Source organism: Cherax quadricarinatus, chromosome 51 (genome assembly GCF_038502225.1).
Source record: "Cherax quadricarinatus isolate ZL_2023a chromosome 51, ASM3850222v1, whole genome shotgun sequence".
NCBI classification, from domain to species: Eukaryota; Metazoa; Arthropoda; class Malacostraca; order Decapoda; family Parastacidae; genus Cherax; species Cherax quadricarinatus.
In genome coordinates this window covers 20,025,102-20,043,739 of record NC_091342.1, presented here as the reverse complement: position 1 = coordinate 20,043,739, position 18,638 = coordinate 20,025,102, and the positions used below count along the sequence as shown (strand labels likewise).

Sequence of the window (18,638 nt, the reverse complement as noted above, 5' to 3'; positions counted from 1 at the left end):
CAGAACACAGAGAGTAGTAGTCAACAGAGTAAAGTCCGAGGCAGCTACGGTGAAAAGCTCTGTTCCACAAGGCACAGTACTCGCTCCCATCTTGTTCCTCATCCTCATATCTGACATAGACAAGGATGTCAGCCACAGCACCGTGTCTTCCTTTGCAGATGACACCCGAATCTGCATGACAGTGTCTTCCATTGCAGACACTGCAAGGCTCCAGGTGGACATCAACCAAATCTTTCAGTGGGCTGCAGAAAACAATATGAAGTTCAATGATGGGAAATTTCAATTACTCAGATATGGTAAACACGAGGAAATTAAATCTTCTTCAGAGTACAAAACAAATTCTGGCCACAAAATAGAGCGAAACACCAACGTCAAAGACCTGGGAGTGATCATGTCGGAGGATCTCACCTTCAAGGACCATAACATTGTATCAATCGCATCTGCTAGAAAAATGACAGGATGGATAATGAGAACCTTCAAAACTAGGGAGGCCAAGCCCATGATGACACTCTTCAGGTCACTTGTTCTATCTAGGCTGGAATATTGCTGCACACTAACAGCACCTTTCAAGGCAGGTGAAATTGCTGACCTAGAAAATGTACAGAGAATCTTCACGGCGCGCATAACGGAGATAAAACACCTCAGTTACTGGGAGCGCTTGAGGTTCCTGAACCTGTATTCCCTGGAATGCAGGCGGGAGAGATACATGATTATATACACCTGGAAAATCCTAGAGGGACTAGTACCGAACTTGCACACGAAAATCACTCACTACAAAAGCAAAAGACTTGGCAGACGATGCAACATCCCCCCAATGAAAAGCAGGGGTGTCACTAGCACGTTAAGAGACCATACAATAAGTGTCAGGGGCCTGAGACTGTTCAACTGCCTCCCAGCATACATAAGGGGGATTACCAACAGACCCCTGGCAGTCTTCAAGCTGGCACTGGACAAGCACCTAAAGTCGGTACCTGACCAGCCGGGCTGTGGCTCGTACGTTGGTTTGCATGCAGCCAGCAGTAACAGCCTGGTTGATCAGGCTCCGATCCACCAGGAGGCCTGGTCACAGACCGGGCTGCGGGGGCGTTGACCCTCGGAACTCTCTCCAGGTAAACTCCAGGTAATCAAAGATGGTTGACACTCACTACCATTATAGTAGGCTCCTCGCTTAACAATGAATTCGTTTACTGACGTGGTCTTAGGAACAGAACTCCGTCTTTAAGTGAGGAGAGGCTGTACTTCATGATCATGTATTTACAACTAATACTTGTGAGGTAAAACACAAACATACACTGATCAAGACATTGAGGAAATGTTCTGCCACAAGTGGCATCTTCCTAAGACTACAGAAGCCACTTGTGGCAAAGTATTTCCTAAATAAATGTTTTGATCAGTGCACGTGTCTTTTACCTAATTGTTTCTGAATTGTTAAGTGCATACACATGCACTCACATACATGCACACGTGTATACATTATACATACCAAAACTAATTTACAGTGGAACCTCGTTTTTTAGCTGTAATCCATTCAAGAAGGTCGGCCTAAATTCAGAGCAATATTTCCCATAAGAATTAATACAATTAACCCTTTGACTGTCGCAACCCCCAATCCTGAGGTGTCTCCTGGTGTCGCAAAATTTAAAAAAAAAAAAATTATTTTTTCTTATGAAATGATTGAGAATCTTTTCCTGATTGTAATTACACCAAAAAAAGAAATTTGATGGAAAACTAACGGAATTATGCTCTCGCGAAGTTAGCGGCCTCGGCGCTGTTTACAAATCGACGATTTCGCCCACTTTGAGCCCTATTTTCGGCTAATTCCATTGTTCCAGTCGCCCAATCTCATAGCTATTTCTTTAGAACTCCATTTTTTCTATCGATTGAGTACAAGAAACTGCCCATTTACCGATTTCAACTACCTAATAATGTGGTCAGAAATTTGCAATTTGGCCAATTTCACGAAAACTAAAAAATATGACAATTTTAAAATAAGGTCCAGAATGAACAATGCAGACATTCCTGGCTCTAAAATAACATTTTCTTTGCTCATCAATCATGTCTCCAAGCCCCTCTGATATTACTCTTGCTTTCTATTTTGAATTTTTATTCAAACAAAAAATAGAAGACTTACTATTATGCAGACTACTGTAATAATTGTATAAATAACATCAACCCATTCATGACTGCATATTAGAATGGCTAGCTGGACATTTATTGGACAATGGCATCATTTGTTTACTTTTGAACATTGGCAAAAATCAAACATTTCCCCTACTTTGAGCTCCATTTCTAGGTTCTTTTTATAGTAAAATCAATCAAAATCACCTCTATTTCTATAATATGTTTTCCATTCTAGCAAATGAGACCAAGAAAACGAGAATACAACCATAAATACTATACGAAAATAGACCACAAAGTCGGCATTTTAATTAAAAAAACCGTCGGAGTTTTTTTTTTTTTTCTCATTATGCACTGCGTGCTCCAGGATTTTTTTTATATGGTGCACACTGACCACACAGACCAATTCTCTCACATGTGGGCCTACCAGCTTTCTCCTGCTTGATTTGAAGCCGCTAGAATTTATAAGTATATATACGTCAAACACGGTACCTCATAAGATGTATATATACGGCCACGACAGTCAAAGGGTTAATCCATTCCAGACACCCAAAAATATTAACAAAAAACACATTTTTTAAAGATTAATTATAATTTTACATACACAAAATAATGAGAATTAAATAAAATAAATAAATGAGAATTTAAATCACTATTACATACCTTTATTGAAGACTATTGTTGGCTTATGGAAGACAGGGAAGGAGAGAGGGAAGACCAATTATTTTTTGGAAGGGGAAACCCCCTCCATAAAGACTTCAGGTATCAAAGCCCTCTCTGTCGCTTTGGTAAGCCTGTCTTTCATAGGCTTGTGTCCTGGCAGTGCCTTTTCCTCCTGTGTGATGTAGGTCCTCTTTGGCATTTTTTTTCCGAGAAAATCGCATTTGTTTCAGCGTTTTTCTTAATGCACTAGTGATCTAGTGTAGTTAGTCTCTCCAAAACTCTGTTTTCTCTTATACCTCAGAAGGGGAAGCATGGGAAACTGTGGTCAGAGGGATAATTACTTTACCTCGGGAGTGACGGCGACCGCTTGAGTATAAACATACCATGTTTCTATGTTGTTTATATTGTTTATTATATCATATTAGATCAATTGTAATAGATAAATAAGCCGTGGAGTTGATATTAGCGTAATATTGAATAATATTCTGTTGCCTGAATAATATTGAATAATAATATTGAATAATAATCTGTCAAGATCCGCATGCAACTGCTTTGCCTTCTCACAAGTGATCATCTCAGAAACACTCCCCCCAACTGTTTTTCCCTGATCCACAACAACAACAACTCCACATCTTCATTTGTTTGTGATCTTACTTCCTTCTTAAATTCCATCGTGTTTCTCACTTTCTTTATCAAAGGAACTTTACTAGGAACTTTCTTTGGGCCCATGGTGGCTTATTTCACAGTCACATTTAATAAAAAACCACCAAAAACGATGGATTTTAAGGAAATGTTTGGATGAATACGCGGAGTATATGCTCACTCGCTGACAGACAATGGGAGACTGACTCGCCTATGCACGGCGTTGTGGCGGGCCGCGTCTAATATGGCTGAAATATGGAGTAAAACTGACCTAAATACAAATCGGCTGATAAATGCAGCGGCCGAAAAATGAAGTTCCACTGTACGTGTATTAGTATTACAGTATAAAAGAAAAAGCATTGCCAGTATATCTTATGCTTTTCATTATTTTTCTTTATTTTTTTAAACACGGCCGTTTCCCACCGAGGCAGGGTGACCCATGAAGAAAGAAAGAAACTTTCATTATCATTTAACACTTTCACCATCGCTCATACATAATCAGTCTTTGCAAAGGCTCTCAGATATGACAGTTTAGATGTCTCTCCAAACTGCCAATATCCCAAAACCCTCCTTTAAAGTGTAGGCATTGTACTTCCCATTTCCAAGACTTGAGTCCAGCTAACCAATTTCCCTGAACCCCTTCACAAAATAATACCCTGCTCACACTCCAATACCTCATCAGATCCCAAAAACAATTCGTCTCCATTCACTCCTATCTAACACGCTCACTCACTCTTGCTGAAAGTCCAAGCCCCTTGCCCACAAAACCTCCTTTACCCTCTCCCTCCAACCTTTGCAAGGACACCCCTTACACCGCCTTCCTTCCCCTACAGATTTATGTGCTCTCCAAGTCGTTCTACTTTGTTCCATTCTCTTTAAATGACCAAGCCACCTCAACAATCCCTCTTGAGCCCTCTGACTAATACTTTTAGTAACTCCAAATTTCCTAATTTCCACACTACAAATTCTCTGCATATTTGCACCACACATTGCCCTTAGACACAACATCTTCACTGCCTCCAGCCTCCTCCTCACTGCAGCATTTACAACCCATGCTTCACACCCGTATAAGAGTGTTGGTACCACTATACTCTTGTACGTTCCCTTCTTTGCCTCCGTGGATAACGTTTTGTGTCTTCACAGATACCACATAGCACCACTCACTTCTTTTTTATGGTTAACCTCATCCTTCATAAACCCATCTGCTGACAAGTCAACTCCCAAATATCTGAAAATATTAATTTCTTTCATTCTCCCTCCCTCCAATGTGGTATCCAATTTTTCTTTATCTAAATCATGTGATACCCTCATCACTTTACTCTTATCTATGTTCACTTTCATCTATCTACCTTTACACGCCCTCCCAAACTCCCAAAAGCATAGTATCATCATCAAAAAGTAACTGTGTTAACTCCCATTTTGTATTTGATTCTCATAATTTAATATGAGAAGTTTTTACAAAGTAGAAGTGATGCAAGGAGGGAAGAGTATATGGAGAAAAAGAGAGAAGTTAAGAGAGTGGTGAAGCAATGTAAAAAGAGAGCAAATGAGAGAGTGGGTGAGATGTTATCAACAAATTTTGTTGAAAATAAGAAAAAGTTTTGGAGTGAGATTAACAAGTTAAGAAAGCCTAGAGAACAAATGGATTTGTCAGTTAAAAATAGGAGAGGAGAGTTATTAAATGGAGAGGTAGAGGTATTGGGAAGATGGAAGGAATATTTTGAGGAATTGTTAAATGTTGATGAAGATAGGGAAGCTGTGATTTCGTGTTTAGGGCAAGGAGGAATAACATCTTGTAGGAGTGAGGAAGAGCCAGTTGTGAGTGTGGGAGAAGTTCGTGAGGCAGTAGGTAAAATGAAAGGGGGTAAGGCAGCCGGGATTGATGGGATAAAGATAGAAATGTTAAAAGCAGGTGGGGATATAGTTTTGGAGTGGTTGGTGCAATTATTTAATAAATGTATGGAAGAGGGTAAGGTACCTAGGGATTGGCAGAGAGCATGCATAGTTCCTTTGTATAAAGGCAAAGGGGATAAAAGAGAGTGCAAAAATTATAGGGGGATAAGTCTGTTGAGTGTACCTGGTAAAGTGTATGGTAGAGTTATAATTGAAAGAATTAAGAGTAAGACGGAGAATAGGATAGCAGATGAACAAGGAGGCTTTAGGAAAGGTAGGGGGTGTGTGGACCAGGTGTTTACAGTGAAACATATAAGTGAACAGTATTTAGATAAGGCTAAAGAGGTCTTTGTGGCATTTATGGATTTGGAAAAGGCGTATGACAGGGTGGATAGGGGGGCAATGTGGCAGATGTTGCAAGTGTATGGTGTAGGAGGTAGGTTACTGAAAGCAGTGAAGAGTTTTTACGAGGATAGTGAGGCTCAAGTTAGAGTATGTAGGAAAGAGGGAAATTTTTTCCCAGTAAAAGTAGGCCTTAGACAAGGATGTGTGATGTCACCGTGGTTGTTTAATATATTTATAGATGGGGTTGTAAGAGAAGTAAATGCGAGGGTCTTGGCAAGAGGCGTGGAGTTAAAAGATAAAGAATCACACACAAAGTGGGAGTTGTCACAGCTGCTCTTTGCCGATGACACTGTGCTCTTGGGAGATTCTGAAGAGAAGTTGCAGAGATTGGTGGATGAATTTGGTAGGGTGTGCAAAAGAAGAAAATTAAAGGTGAATACAGGAAAGAGTAAGGTTATGAGGATAACAAAAAGATTAGGTGATGAAAGATTGAATATCAGATTGGAGGGAGAGAGTATGGAGGAGGTGAACGTATTCAGATATTTGGGAGTGGACGTGTCAGCGGATGGGTCTATGAAAGATGAGGTGAATCATAGAATTGATGAGGGAAAAAGAGTGAGTGGTGCACTTAGGAGTCTGTGGAGACAAAGAACTTTGTCCTTGGAGGCAAAGAGGGGAATGTATGAGAGTATAGTTTTACCAACGCTCTTATATGGGTGTGAAGCGTGGGTGATGAATGTTGCAGCGAGGAGAAGGCTGGAGGCAGTGGAGATGTCATGTCTGAGGGCAATGTGTGGTGTGAATATAATGCAGAGAATTCGTAGTTTGGAAGTTAGGAGGAGGTGCGGGATTACCAAAACTGTTGTCCAGAGGGCTGAGGAAGGGTTGTTGAGGTGGTTCGGACATGTAGAGAGAATGGAGCGAAACAGAATGACTTCAAGAGTGTATCAGTCTGTAGTGGAAGGAAGGCGGGGTAGGGGTCGGCCTAGGAAGGGTTGGAGGGAGGGGGTAAAGGAGGTTTTGTGTGCGAGGGGCTTGGACTTCCAGCAGGCATGCGTGAGCGTGTTTGATAGGAGTGAATGGAGACAAATGGTTTTTAATACTTGACGTGCTGTTGGAGTGTGAGCAAAGTAACATTTATGAAGGGATTCAGGGAAACCGGCAGGCCGGACTTGAGTCCTGGAGATGGGAAGTACAGTGCCTGCACTCTGAAGGAGGGGTGTTAATGTTGCAGTTTAAAAACTGTAGTGTAAAGCACCCTTCTGGCAAGACAGTGATGGAGTGAATGATGGTGAAAGTTTTTCTTTTTCGGGCCACCCTGCCTTGGTGGGAATCGGCCGGTGTGATAATAATAAATAATAATAATAATAATTTAATCCCACCCCTCTCCCCAACACCCTAGCATTTACTTCTTTTACAACCCCATCTATAAATATATTAAACAACCATGGTGACATTACACATCCCTGTCTAAGACCTACTTTTACTGGGAAGTAATTTCCCTCTCTCCTACACACCCTAACCTGAGCCTCACTATCCTCATAAAAACTCTTTACAGCATTTAGTAACTTACTACCTATTCTATACACTTTGAACATTTGCACATTGCTCCCCTATCCATTTTTCATTATACAGTGGACCCCCGGTTAACGATATTTTTTCATTCCAGAAGTATGTTCAGGTGCCAGTACTGACCGAATTTGTTCCCATAAGGAATATTGTGAAGTAGATTAGTCCATTTCAGACCCCCAAACATACACGTACAAACGCACTTACATAAATACACTTATATAATTGGTCGCATTGGGAGGTGATCGTTAAGCGGGGGTCCACTGTATTTGAAATAAATCATTACATCAGTATTTGCTGAAATATTTAGTAACCAGCCAAAATAAAGAATATTCTCTCTCTAATATTACATTTAGTCTGTATTTATAATATATTTTTAAAGAATTTTAGATGCTTATAACACTCAAAGAAGGTAATTTTTTCCAGGATAAAAGAAAAATTGAAGAAGAACTGAGATGTTTATCTGAGCAAATCTTGTCCAAACCACAATCACCCTTGTATAAAGCTATGAACAACTTGTTGATGTTTGAAAAGCCTCCAGAGGAAATTATGCCAACTATATGTGTCATGTCTCTGATGAAGAGAAACTTTCGTGATATGCGGTCTGTTCAGCAGCTATGTGGAGTTGGTTATGTTGGTTGCCTTTTCAAACTTTGGTCTATACATGGAGTGTTTTGCAAGTCCTTTTTAACCTTGAAATTTGAAGATCTAGATCGTGATATTTATGATAATCCATTTAGTTCCCTGTTTATTGGAAATATCCCAGTTATTAATGTAAGGAAAAATCAGAATTGGAAGCCACCTGTTAAGACAAATTCATATTCTGCCTTATGTTGGGATACACATTTTGTTAAGTTTCTTAAGACTAGAGCTTCACGAACATCAACTCCGGACTCTGAGTATGCTGATGCAGTGGAAGTTCCCCAAGCTAGTGTATCAACAGCTGCAGATTGCTTGAAAGTTTTCCCAATGGTAATAGCAGATGGTGGGAATGCTTCACCATTGAGTAAGAGCAGTGATGATAATGAAACTATTGATGAAAATATTTCAGAAAATGTTACTCTAGAAATAGCAGCTGTTCCTCAGGGCTCTAAAAGTGAATTAAAGATTGAAAACAAAATTGATGACTCGAGCCAGCCTAATGTTTTTCAGGAATTAACCATAGAAAGTCAAGGTAAGAAGAAAATGTTTTATCTAATACATGTACTATGTATATTTTTCTCTGTTTAAAGCTAGGAATCCCTTAATAATTCCCAATATAATTCTCATTTATTCATTGGACTCAAATACAGTACAAATACATTTTCCTCTTGTTCTTTATCCACTTACTTGCTAATTCTCCATCTTCCCCTCAAACATTCTCATTTAACCTTGCCATAATCTCTCATGTTTACCTGTTTAGTTTAGAGCTTAACAAATATATAAGGGGTTTGACTGTATACTAGGTGTCCACAGCTTACTCACCTGAGATAAGCCCCATTTCTTCCTCTAACATTCCCTTCCCCTTCTCCTTCTTCCTCCCTCCCTTTCTCCCATTGTATCTGACACAAAGCACTATAGATGCTCTCCACACCTCCCTCACTGTTTTAGTGAGGGAGGGGTGTGCCTCAGCAAGTGGTGTTGGAAGGTTGTGGTGAGGGTAATTGTATGCCTGGGCTGTGGAGGAAAAACAGAGGGTTGTGGTACCTGGGCATGTGGCAGAGAGGGTTGTGGTATCTGGGCATGTGGCAGAGAGGGTTGTGGTATCTTGGCATGTGGCAGAGAGGGTTGTGGTACCTGGGTATGTGACAGAGAGGGTTGTGTTGGTGAGCTTGTGCCAAAGTGGCTGCATGTGTCGCCCTTGATCATGTAGGAGAGAGGACTGCCTAACAAACCAACTTGATATTAAATCTAGTTTTTGACCACTTCTACCAAACAAACTTGACCCCATCACACATGTATAACATCATCTTTCTTTCAACAAACTGGCCATATCCCACCAAGGCAGGGTGGTCCAATGGAAAAATGAAAGTTTCTCCTTTTAAATTTTGTAATATATACAGGAGAAGGGGTTATTAGCCCCTTGCTCCCAGCATTCTAGTCGCCTCTTACGACACGCATGGCTTAGGGAGGAAGAATTCTGTTCCACTTCCTCGAAGAGATAAACAGAAATAAATAAGAACAAGAATTAGTAAGAAGATTGAAGAAAACCCAGAGGGGTGTGTATATATATGCATGTACATGTATGTGTAGTGTGACCTAAGTGTAAGTAGAAGTAGCAAGACATACCTGAAATCTTGCATGTTTATGAGACAGAAAAAAGACAGCACCAGTCCTACTATCATGTAAAACAATTACAGGCTTTCGTTTTACACTTGCTTGGTAGGACATTAGTACAGGTTGACCATCACTAATCCGGAATCATCGGGACCTGTAGGGTGCCGGATTAGTGATTTTGCCGGATTACAGAGTGGTTATGTTAGAATACGCTTAACCCAATGGCAATATTTACGCATTGGCGATTTCATCCACTCTACACCCTATTTTTGGCCCATTCCATTGTTCCAGTCTACCAAACTCATAGCTATTTCTTTAGTATTCCTTCGATTAGGTACAAGAAACCTCCCACTAACCTATTTCATCTACCCAGTAAAGTGGTCAGAAATCAGTAATTTGGTCAATTCCTCACAAATTTCAAGAGATGCCAATTTCAAAATAGTCCAGCATAAACAATGCAGACATTTCTAGCACTAAAATAACATTTTCGCTCTTCATTAGTCACGTCTCCAGGCCCCTCATATATTATGCTTGCTTTCCAATTTGAGTTTTTATTGACACAAAAAATAGAAGATTTATTGTTATGCAGACTACTGCATTATTGTAATGATTTTATAAATAATGTCAACTCATTTGTGACTGCGTATTAGACTGGCCAGCTGCACACATATTGGACGGTGACATCATTTGTTTACTACTAATAATAATACTAAGTTTATTTTGACATAATACATGGTTGTACAAAGGAATATCATAGTTGGGTGTACATGCCAAAAGCCCCTTTGTATGCAGAGCATTTCAGGCAAACTTAAATTAACTGAAGATTAATAAGGCAGTAACAGTTCATATGATCATTAGATGAGTTACAGTGAGTACAAGAGAATTGAGTATTATTAGGTAGTGCTATATGACTTTAATAAATCTAGTAGAGGAGTTCAGTAGAGAATAAGTACACTATTAGTTTTTAAAAATTTCAGTAGAGAATAAGTACACTATTGAATTAGTTTATAAAAATTTCAGTATTACAATAGAACAATTTAAAACAGTTAACAATATGATGTACAGTGGAACCTTGGCTTACGAGTGCCCCATCATACGAGTTTTCAGGGCATGAGCAGTTGCTTGGTCGATTTTTTGTTTCTGGATACGAGCAAAAATTCAGGATGCAAGCTTCCCCCTCAAGCAACTTTTTTTTAGACCTCCAGATCTTACAAAAGTAAAAGTGAATATATTATTGTAGTTCATTGTCGTGATGTATTATGTTGTTTTTACTGCTTAAGACTATAACTGCAACAAAAATAATAGTATTTCTACCTTAAATTATGGGTGCTGGTGTTTGTTTACATTGTGTAATTACAGTATTGATTTGCAAGTGCAAAGAAAGCCACTATCATGCTGAGGCATTTCAGGCAGACCAAACTTAATGCTTTACAGACTAGTTAATACTAGACATATATGAAGGATGAGGTTAATCATAGAATTGATGAAGAAAAAAAGGTGAGTGGTGCATTGAGGCATATGTGGAGGCAAAAAATGTTATCTATGGAGGCAAAGAAGGGAATGTATGAAAGTATAATAGTACCAACACTTTTATATGGGTGTGAAGCTTGGGTTGTGAATGCTGCAGCAAGGAGGCGGTTGGAGGCAGTGGAGATGTCCTGTCTAAGAGCAATGTGTGGTGTAAATATTATGCAGAAAATTCGGAGTGTGGAAATTAGGAGAAGGTGTGGAGTTAATAAAAGTATTAGCCAGAGGGCTGAAGAGGGTTTGTTGAGGTGGTTTGGTCATTTAGAGAGAATGGATCAAAGTAGAATGACATGGAAAGCGTATAAATCTGTAGGGGAAGGAAGGCGGGGTAGGGGTCGTCCTCGAAAAGGTTGGAGGGAGGGGGTAAAGGAGGTGTTGTGGGCGAGGGGTTTGGACTTCCAGCAAGCGTGTGTGAGCATGTTAGATAGGAGTGAATGGAGACAAATGGTATTTGGGACCTGACGATCTGTTGGAGTGTGAGCAGGGTAATATTTAGTGAAGGAATTCAGGGAAACCGGTTATTTTTATATAGCCGAACTTGAGTACTGGAAATGGGAAGCACATTGCCTGCACTTTAAAGGAGGGGTTTGGGATATTGGCAGTTTGGAGAGATATATTGTATATTTTTATACGTATATACTTCTAAACTGTTGTATTCTGGGCATCTCTGCAAACACAGTGATTATGTGTGAGTGAGGTGAAAGTGTTGAATGATGATGAAAGTATTTTCTTTTTGGGGATTTTCTTTCTCTTTGGGTCACCCTGCCTCGGTGGGAGACAGCCGACTTGTTGAAAAAAAAAAAAAATATCATAGTTGGTTCGAATTGAACATTGTTTATTATGTATCACCAGAGGTAGTAGCGGTTTAGCAGTAATTAAATTAACAAGTAGTTGCATAACTAGTTACAGTATTATATTTTAGCACATTATACATAATGCGACTGAGACAATTTTAGTTTTGAAATAATCTTATAAAGTTTGGCACTTTTTGGGTTTGTGGTGGTGATAGAATGTAGTGTTTGTGTTAGTTTTGGAAGGTGAGGTGAGTTCTAAGTAGTGCCTTGAATTGGTGTGCAGGCAGGGGCCCTTTTGTGTTTTTAGGCAATGAATTCCAGATCTTAGGTCTCTTTTGCCTTTTTTGCATAGAGAGAGATGGACATGAGGGATATCAAAGAGTGTCTTATGTTATGCAAGTGTACTCTATTGTAGTTCTCAAGAAGGCATTTGAGGGGAAGCTTTATTTATTATTTTTTTTTTTTATTATCACACCGGCCGATTCCCACCAAGGCAGGGTGGCCCGAAAAAGAAAAACTTTCACCATCATTCACTCCATCACTGTCTTGCCAGAAGGGTGCTTTACACTACAGTTTTTAAACTGCAACATTAACACCCCTCCTTCAGAGTGCAGGCACTGTACTTCCCATCTCCAGGACTCAAGTCCGGCCTGCCGGTTTCCCTGAATCCCTTCATAAATGTTACTTTGCTCACACTCCAACAGCACGTCAAGTATTAAAAACCATTTGTCTCCATTCACTCCTATCAAACACGCTCACGCATGCCTGCTGGAAGTCCAAGCCCCTCGCACACAAAACCTCCTTTACCCCCTCCCTCCAACCCTTCCTAGGCCGACCCCTACCCCGCCTTCCTTCCACTACAGACTGATACACTCTTGAAGTCATTCTGTTTCGCTCCATTCTCTCTACATGTCCGAACCACCTCAACAACCCTTCCTCAGCCCTCTGGACAACAGTTTTGGTAATCCCGCACCTCCTCCTAACTTCCAAACTACGAATTCTCTGCATTATATTCACACCACACATTGCCCTCAGACATGACATCTCCACTGCCTCCAGCCTTCTCCTCGCTGCAACATTCATCACCCACGCTTCACACCCATATAAGAGCGTTGGTAAAACTATACTCTCATACATTCCCCTCTTTGCCTCCAAGGACAAAGTTCTTTGTCTCCACAGACTCCTAAGTGCACCACTCACTCTTTATCCCTCATCAATTCTATGATTCACCTCATCTTTCATAGACCCATCCGCTGACACGTCCACTCCCAAATATCTGAATACGTTCACCTCCTCCATACTCTCTCCCTCCAATCTGATATTCAATCTTTCATCACCTAATCTTTTTGTTATCCTCATAACCTTACTCTTTCCTGTATTCACCTGTATTCTCCTTTTTCTAAATAGCTCTTGTTCTTTTTTATTTCTTCTATTGTCCATGGGGAAGTGGAAAAGAATCTTTCCTCCGTAAGCCATGCGTGTCGTATGAGGCGACTAAAATGCCGGGAGCAATGGGCTAGTAACCCCTTCTCCTGTATACAATTACTAAAAAAGAGAAGAAGGGAAGCTTTATATTGGAGAATAATGTTCTGTGTATGTAGTAGGCACAATAATACAAGTGGATATTTTGTATGTTAAGCAGGTTCAAGCTCTTAAGTAGCGGTGGGGTGTGTTGCATGGTGCAGGAGTTCATACTCATTCTCGCAGCAGCTTTCTGTTGTATAATTAAAGGTTGAAACCCATGCACAAATACCATGGGTGAGGTAAGGGTAGATGAGAGAGTGGTAAAGAGCAGGAAGTCAAAGTGGAGACCTAGAAATTTGCCCTCTGTTTGTCTGGAAATGGGTGAACCATTTATCAATATGTTTAGCTGTACATTTGAAGCTCTGTTTCCAAATAGCATGAAGTAGATTTTGTCTACATTGAGAGTAAGTTTGTTGGTAGTCATCCAGGTACAGTGGTACCATGAGATTCGGTCATAATTCGTTACAGAAGGCTGTTCGAGTGCCGTTACCGAACGAATTTGTTCCCATAAGAAATAATGTAAATTAGCTTAGTCTGTTTCAGACCCCCCAAAATACACTTACAAAAGCACTTACAATAATACACTTAGATAATTGTTTGAGTTGGGAGCTGTATGAAACTCGGGATACCACTGTAGATATTTTTAACAGTTCAGCATTTACAGTGTCTGTTAGTATGGTTTGGTTTGGGTGAGAGAAGACGATAGTAGTGTATTATGATAAACTTTATAAACCATAGGCATTGTTAGTCTAGGGGAGTTTTTAAGGAGAACTATTCTCCAGTTATATCCTAATAAGGTTATAAGGAGATCGAAAAACTTTGTAAAATGTATCTTTAATATAAAGTAGATATCGTTATAGACTTAAGGTATTTTGTTGTACCTTTTTCTTAATTATATATAAACAGACTTTATATACCACTTATAAATTAAGACCTTCATTCTTAAATAACAAAAAGGCACAATACCGTGACTGGAACGATACACAAATAACCCGCACATAAAAGACAGAAGCTTACGACGACGTTTCGGTCCGACTTGGACCATTGACTTTGTCAATGGTCCAAGTCGGACCGAAACGTCGTCGTAAGCTTCTGTCTTTTATGTGCGGGTTATTTGTGTAACCTTCATTCTTAGCTGAATGAACCTTCAGTATTCAGTTGAACAAAAAGTTACATCATCCTCTATTTTCTAAGGAGATTAGGCTGTTGACTTAGAAAACTTGAAGTCTCTACACACGAGAACTTCTGTACAATGAAAATTCCACAATTTCTGGTGACTTAAGCGAATAAAGCTCTAGATCAAATGTTTCACCGTTTAGGTTAAAAGGAGTAAGCCATGGAGACCTTCTCTATACCGAGAGAGGTGCTGTACTGCCTGCTCTACTCCACTCACCTCCGACGTAAGCTTGCGTCAGGCGAGTAGTAACCAGAGGTGAGATCATAAACGGTTGTTATCATTGGTAAATGATGCATCAGCGCAAAATACATATACATATATATATACAGTGGACCCCCGCATAACGATTACCTCCGAATGCGACCAATTATGTAAGTGTATTTAAGTAAGTGCGTTTGTACGTGTATGTTTGAGGGTCTGAAATGGACTAATCTACTTCACAGTATTTCTTATGGGAACAAATTCGGTCAGTACTGGCACCTGAACATACTTCTGGAGTGAAAAAATATCGTTAACCGGGGGTCCACTGTATACATAAAATGAAAAATGAGAAAGATGAAAATGAATATTTAATATTATAAAGCTGATTTTTGTCGATTTAGCTAATAACGACAATAATCGCAATGTAATATTAGAAGGATGAACAAAATTGTAAGATATTTGGAGAAATCGCATGTCACCATAACACCCCTGCCCCCATGACGGTATATAGTACTGGGAATTTTGGTTTTCCCTGGGGTTTTGTATCGTGAAGCATACAAATGATCATATCGAAGGGGCTTCGGATCCGAGAGATGAGGCGTGTAGACAGCCAGACTTCTAGTATCCCGTCAGTGTTAATACATGCACACAAGCATTCGGGGTAGCGAGAAAGGTTTCAGTAGACACCCTAGTCTCTCGATCAAATCCCAGCTCGATACACCATGTTACCATACATACAGTAACTGTAAATAGACAAAACATTAGACATAGCAGAAATCTGAATGGTTGTTTAAATTTTTAAAGTAAAAATTTAGACAGAATTGTCTAACTAGAATTGTCAAATGATTGAAATTTATTAGGGACGTGAAAGAACGTCAGTAAGAATGTTACTCGGGCCTTTTATATGATTAATGCTGAATGAATAGGGCTGAATTCTGAGAGCCCACCTCAGAATCCGGGTATTCTTTGATTTCATTGTACAGTGGACCCCCGCATACCGATTTTAATCCGTGCAAGAGGGCTCATTGGTATGCGAAATAATCGGTATGCGAATGAATTTTCCCCATAAGAAATAATGGAAATCAAATTAATCCGTGCAAGATACCCAAAAGTATGAAAAAAATTTTTTTACCACATGAAATATACATTTTCCTACACACAAAGAGAAGGATACATGCACAATAGTAGAGTAGTACATGCACAGTATATATTGTGCATGTACTAGTCTACTAAATGAAGAATAAATGACTTACCTTTATTGAAGATGCAGCAATGACTGATGAGACACTGTGTCCTGGGAGTGCATTTTCCTCCTGAGTACTCTAGGTCCTGTTTGGCATTTTCTTCCAGAACAGGCCTTATCACACTGTGTATGTCACTACGATTCTTAAATCTCTCAAACCAACCTTTGTTGGCTTTAAATTCACCAATATGAGCACTAGTTCCAGGCATTTTTCCCTGTTCACCTGGGTGTTAGTCGACTGGTGTGGGTTGCATCCTGGGAGACAAGATTAAGGACCCCAATGGAAATAAGTTAGACAGTCTTCGATGACACTGACTTTTTTGGGTTATCCTGGGTGGCAAATCCTCTGGGGTTAATTGTTTCTTGGTATATTCTCAATAAGCCACACCAACAACAGTGCTACAGCAGCAGCAGACGATGCTACAGCAGCAGCAGACGATGCTACAGCAGCAGCAGACGATGCTACAGCAGCAGCAGCAGCTGACAGTGCAGCAGCAGCAGCTGACAGTGCAGCAGCAGCAGCTGACAGTGCAGCAGCAGCAGCAGCTGTACCACCAATAGTAGCGATGGTTGATTGGGGTTCATTATACAACCTGGCCAGCTCGGAGACACGCACTCCACTTTCATACTTATCAATGATCTTTTTCTTCATCTCTATAGTAATTCTCACCCTTATTGCTGTAGGGTTGGCACTAGAAGCTTTCTTGGGGCCCATGGTCACTTATTTTCCAGATAAAATCACCAAAAACACTGTAATAATACGAAATGTTACGATTGTATGCTTGGATGCTACCGCGGAGGCTGGCTGGTAAACAATGCCACCGGCGGAACATGTGAGGCTGGCTAAGGCGCACATTGGACGCGTCTCGGATGAACAGCGGTGAGCGGGTTTTTGAGCAGTATGAGAGGCAAAATTTTTGCGATTAAAGTGAGCGGTATGCGGAATAAACGGTATGTGATGCCAACGGTATGCGGGGGTCCACTGTATTTATGAATGTTAAGGGATTGTGATCAGAAAACACTGATATTTTATGAGGTGATGTTCCTAAGTTTACGTCAAAATGCTCTAAAGAAACTACAAGGGCTAATGCCTCTTTTTCAACAGATGAATAATTTCTTTGATGGGGCTTTAACTTGGATGAGAAATAGCAAATGGGATGCAAAACTTTAGTATCTGATGAATTTTGTAGTAAGACTGCCACTATAGCATAGCAGCTAGCATCAATATGTAAGATAAAGGGTTCGTGAAAATTGGGACTTTGTAATACAGGAGAGGACGTAAGCAATCGTTTTAATTTTTCAAAAGCTTCATTACATTCCAGGGTCCATTTAAAAGTTACTCTCGGGCTAGTTAACCCTTTCAGGGTCCGTCCCGTAGATCTACGCCATGAGCTCAGCTCACTCTGATTAACTGTGAGTGGTACATTTGGGCCTAGATATGAGAGAATGCATCTATGTGGTATGTGTGCACCACATAAAACAGATCCTGCAGCACACTGTGCATAATGAGAGAAAAAAAATGAAATCATGATTTTTCGATTAAAACAGCAACTTTGCAGTGGTTTTTCGTATGTTTTTTATAGTTGTATTTGCTATTTCTTGGTCTCATTTGATAGAATGGAAGACATATTACAGAAATAGAGATGATTTTGATTGGTTTTAGCATTGGAAATGGCTTGAAACTGAGCTCAAAGTAGCGGAAATGTTAAATTTTTGCCGATATTCAAGAGTAAACAAACGACCTCACACGTCTAATACACATCAGCTGGTGGGTCTAATATACATTCACAAATATGGTGATGATATTTATACAATTATTACAGTATTGCATAACAGTAAATCTTCTATTTTTTGGTGTGAATAAAAATTCATTATGTGAATAAAAAATCAAAATGGAATTTATTTGTAAAGCCTCAAAACATAACTAATGAACAGAGGAAATGTTAGTTTAGTGCCAGGAATGCCTACATTGTTCATTCTGGACCCTATTTTGAAATTGGAATATTTTGAACTTTGTGTTAAATTGGCCAAATTAACAATTTCCGATCACTTTATTTTGTAGTTGAAACAGTTGACTTGGCGATTTCTTGTGCTCAATCGATAGAATAGAAGTAATACTAGTGAAATAGCTAAGAATTTGGTTGATTGGAATAATGTAATTGGCCTAAAATGGGAGTCAAAGTCGGCAAAATCGCCGATTCGTAAATATCGCTGACACATCAAAATTCGCGAGAGCATAATTTCGTCAATTTTCCACCAATTTTCGTACATTTTGTTTTATTACCTTCACAAAAAGATTCTCTACGATTTCATAAGAAAAAATAACAAATTTTTTTTTTGAAATATCTTGGACACTGGTGCGTGACTCCAGATTTGGGCCTTGGACCCTGAAAGGGTTAATTCAGTCAAAGGAGCGGCTAATTGTGCAAAGTTGGGGCAAAATCTTAGGTAGTAGCTAATCATACCCAGAAATCTTTGCACTCTTTTTCTCTCACTTGGAATAGGGAATTCAGTAATGGCTTTTACTTTAAGGTTAAGGGGTACCACTTTCCCTTGCCCTATTTGAAAACCTAAGTATTTAATAGTGACTTGTCCAAAAGCACACTTTGTTAAATTGACTGAAATTATAGCTTTCTAGGGATTTGAATAAAGCTTCTAGTCAAATAAGGTGTTCCTCCCAGGAGTC

General features: G+C 39.7%; 2 protein-coding genes across 10 annotated transcripts in view; one reads left to right on the top strand and one right to left on the bottom strand.

The window, feature by feature from the left end:
• Positions 1 to 18,638, top strand: part of LOC128694630 (uncharacterized) — a 215,196-nt gene that overhangs the window by 127,345 nt on the left and 69,213 nt on the right. For all 9 annotated transcript variants that reach the window (XM_070095932.1, XM_070095931.1, XM_070095927.1 and 6 more), the window contains one exon: positions 7,657 to 8,404. In XM_070095932.1, coding sequence (XP_069952033.1) covers positions 7,657 to 8,404 — 748 coding nt within the window. The remainder of the gene's footprint in view (positions 1 to 7,656; positions 8,405 to 18,638) is intronic.
• The window catches only part of LOC128694629 (uncharacterized), a 316,265-nt gene continuing 312,069 nt past the window's right edge, over positions 14,443 to 18,638 (bottom strand). Inside the window, exon 18 of the mRNA XM_070095926.1 lies at positions 14,443 to 15,452. Coding sequence (XP_069952027.1) covers positions 15,328 to 15,452 — 125 coding nt within the window. The 3' untranslated portion in view covers positions 14,443 to 15,327. The remainder of the gene's footprint in view (positions 15,453 to 18,638) is intronic.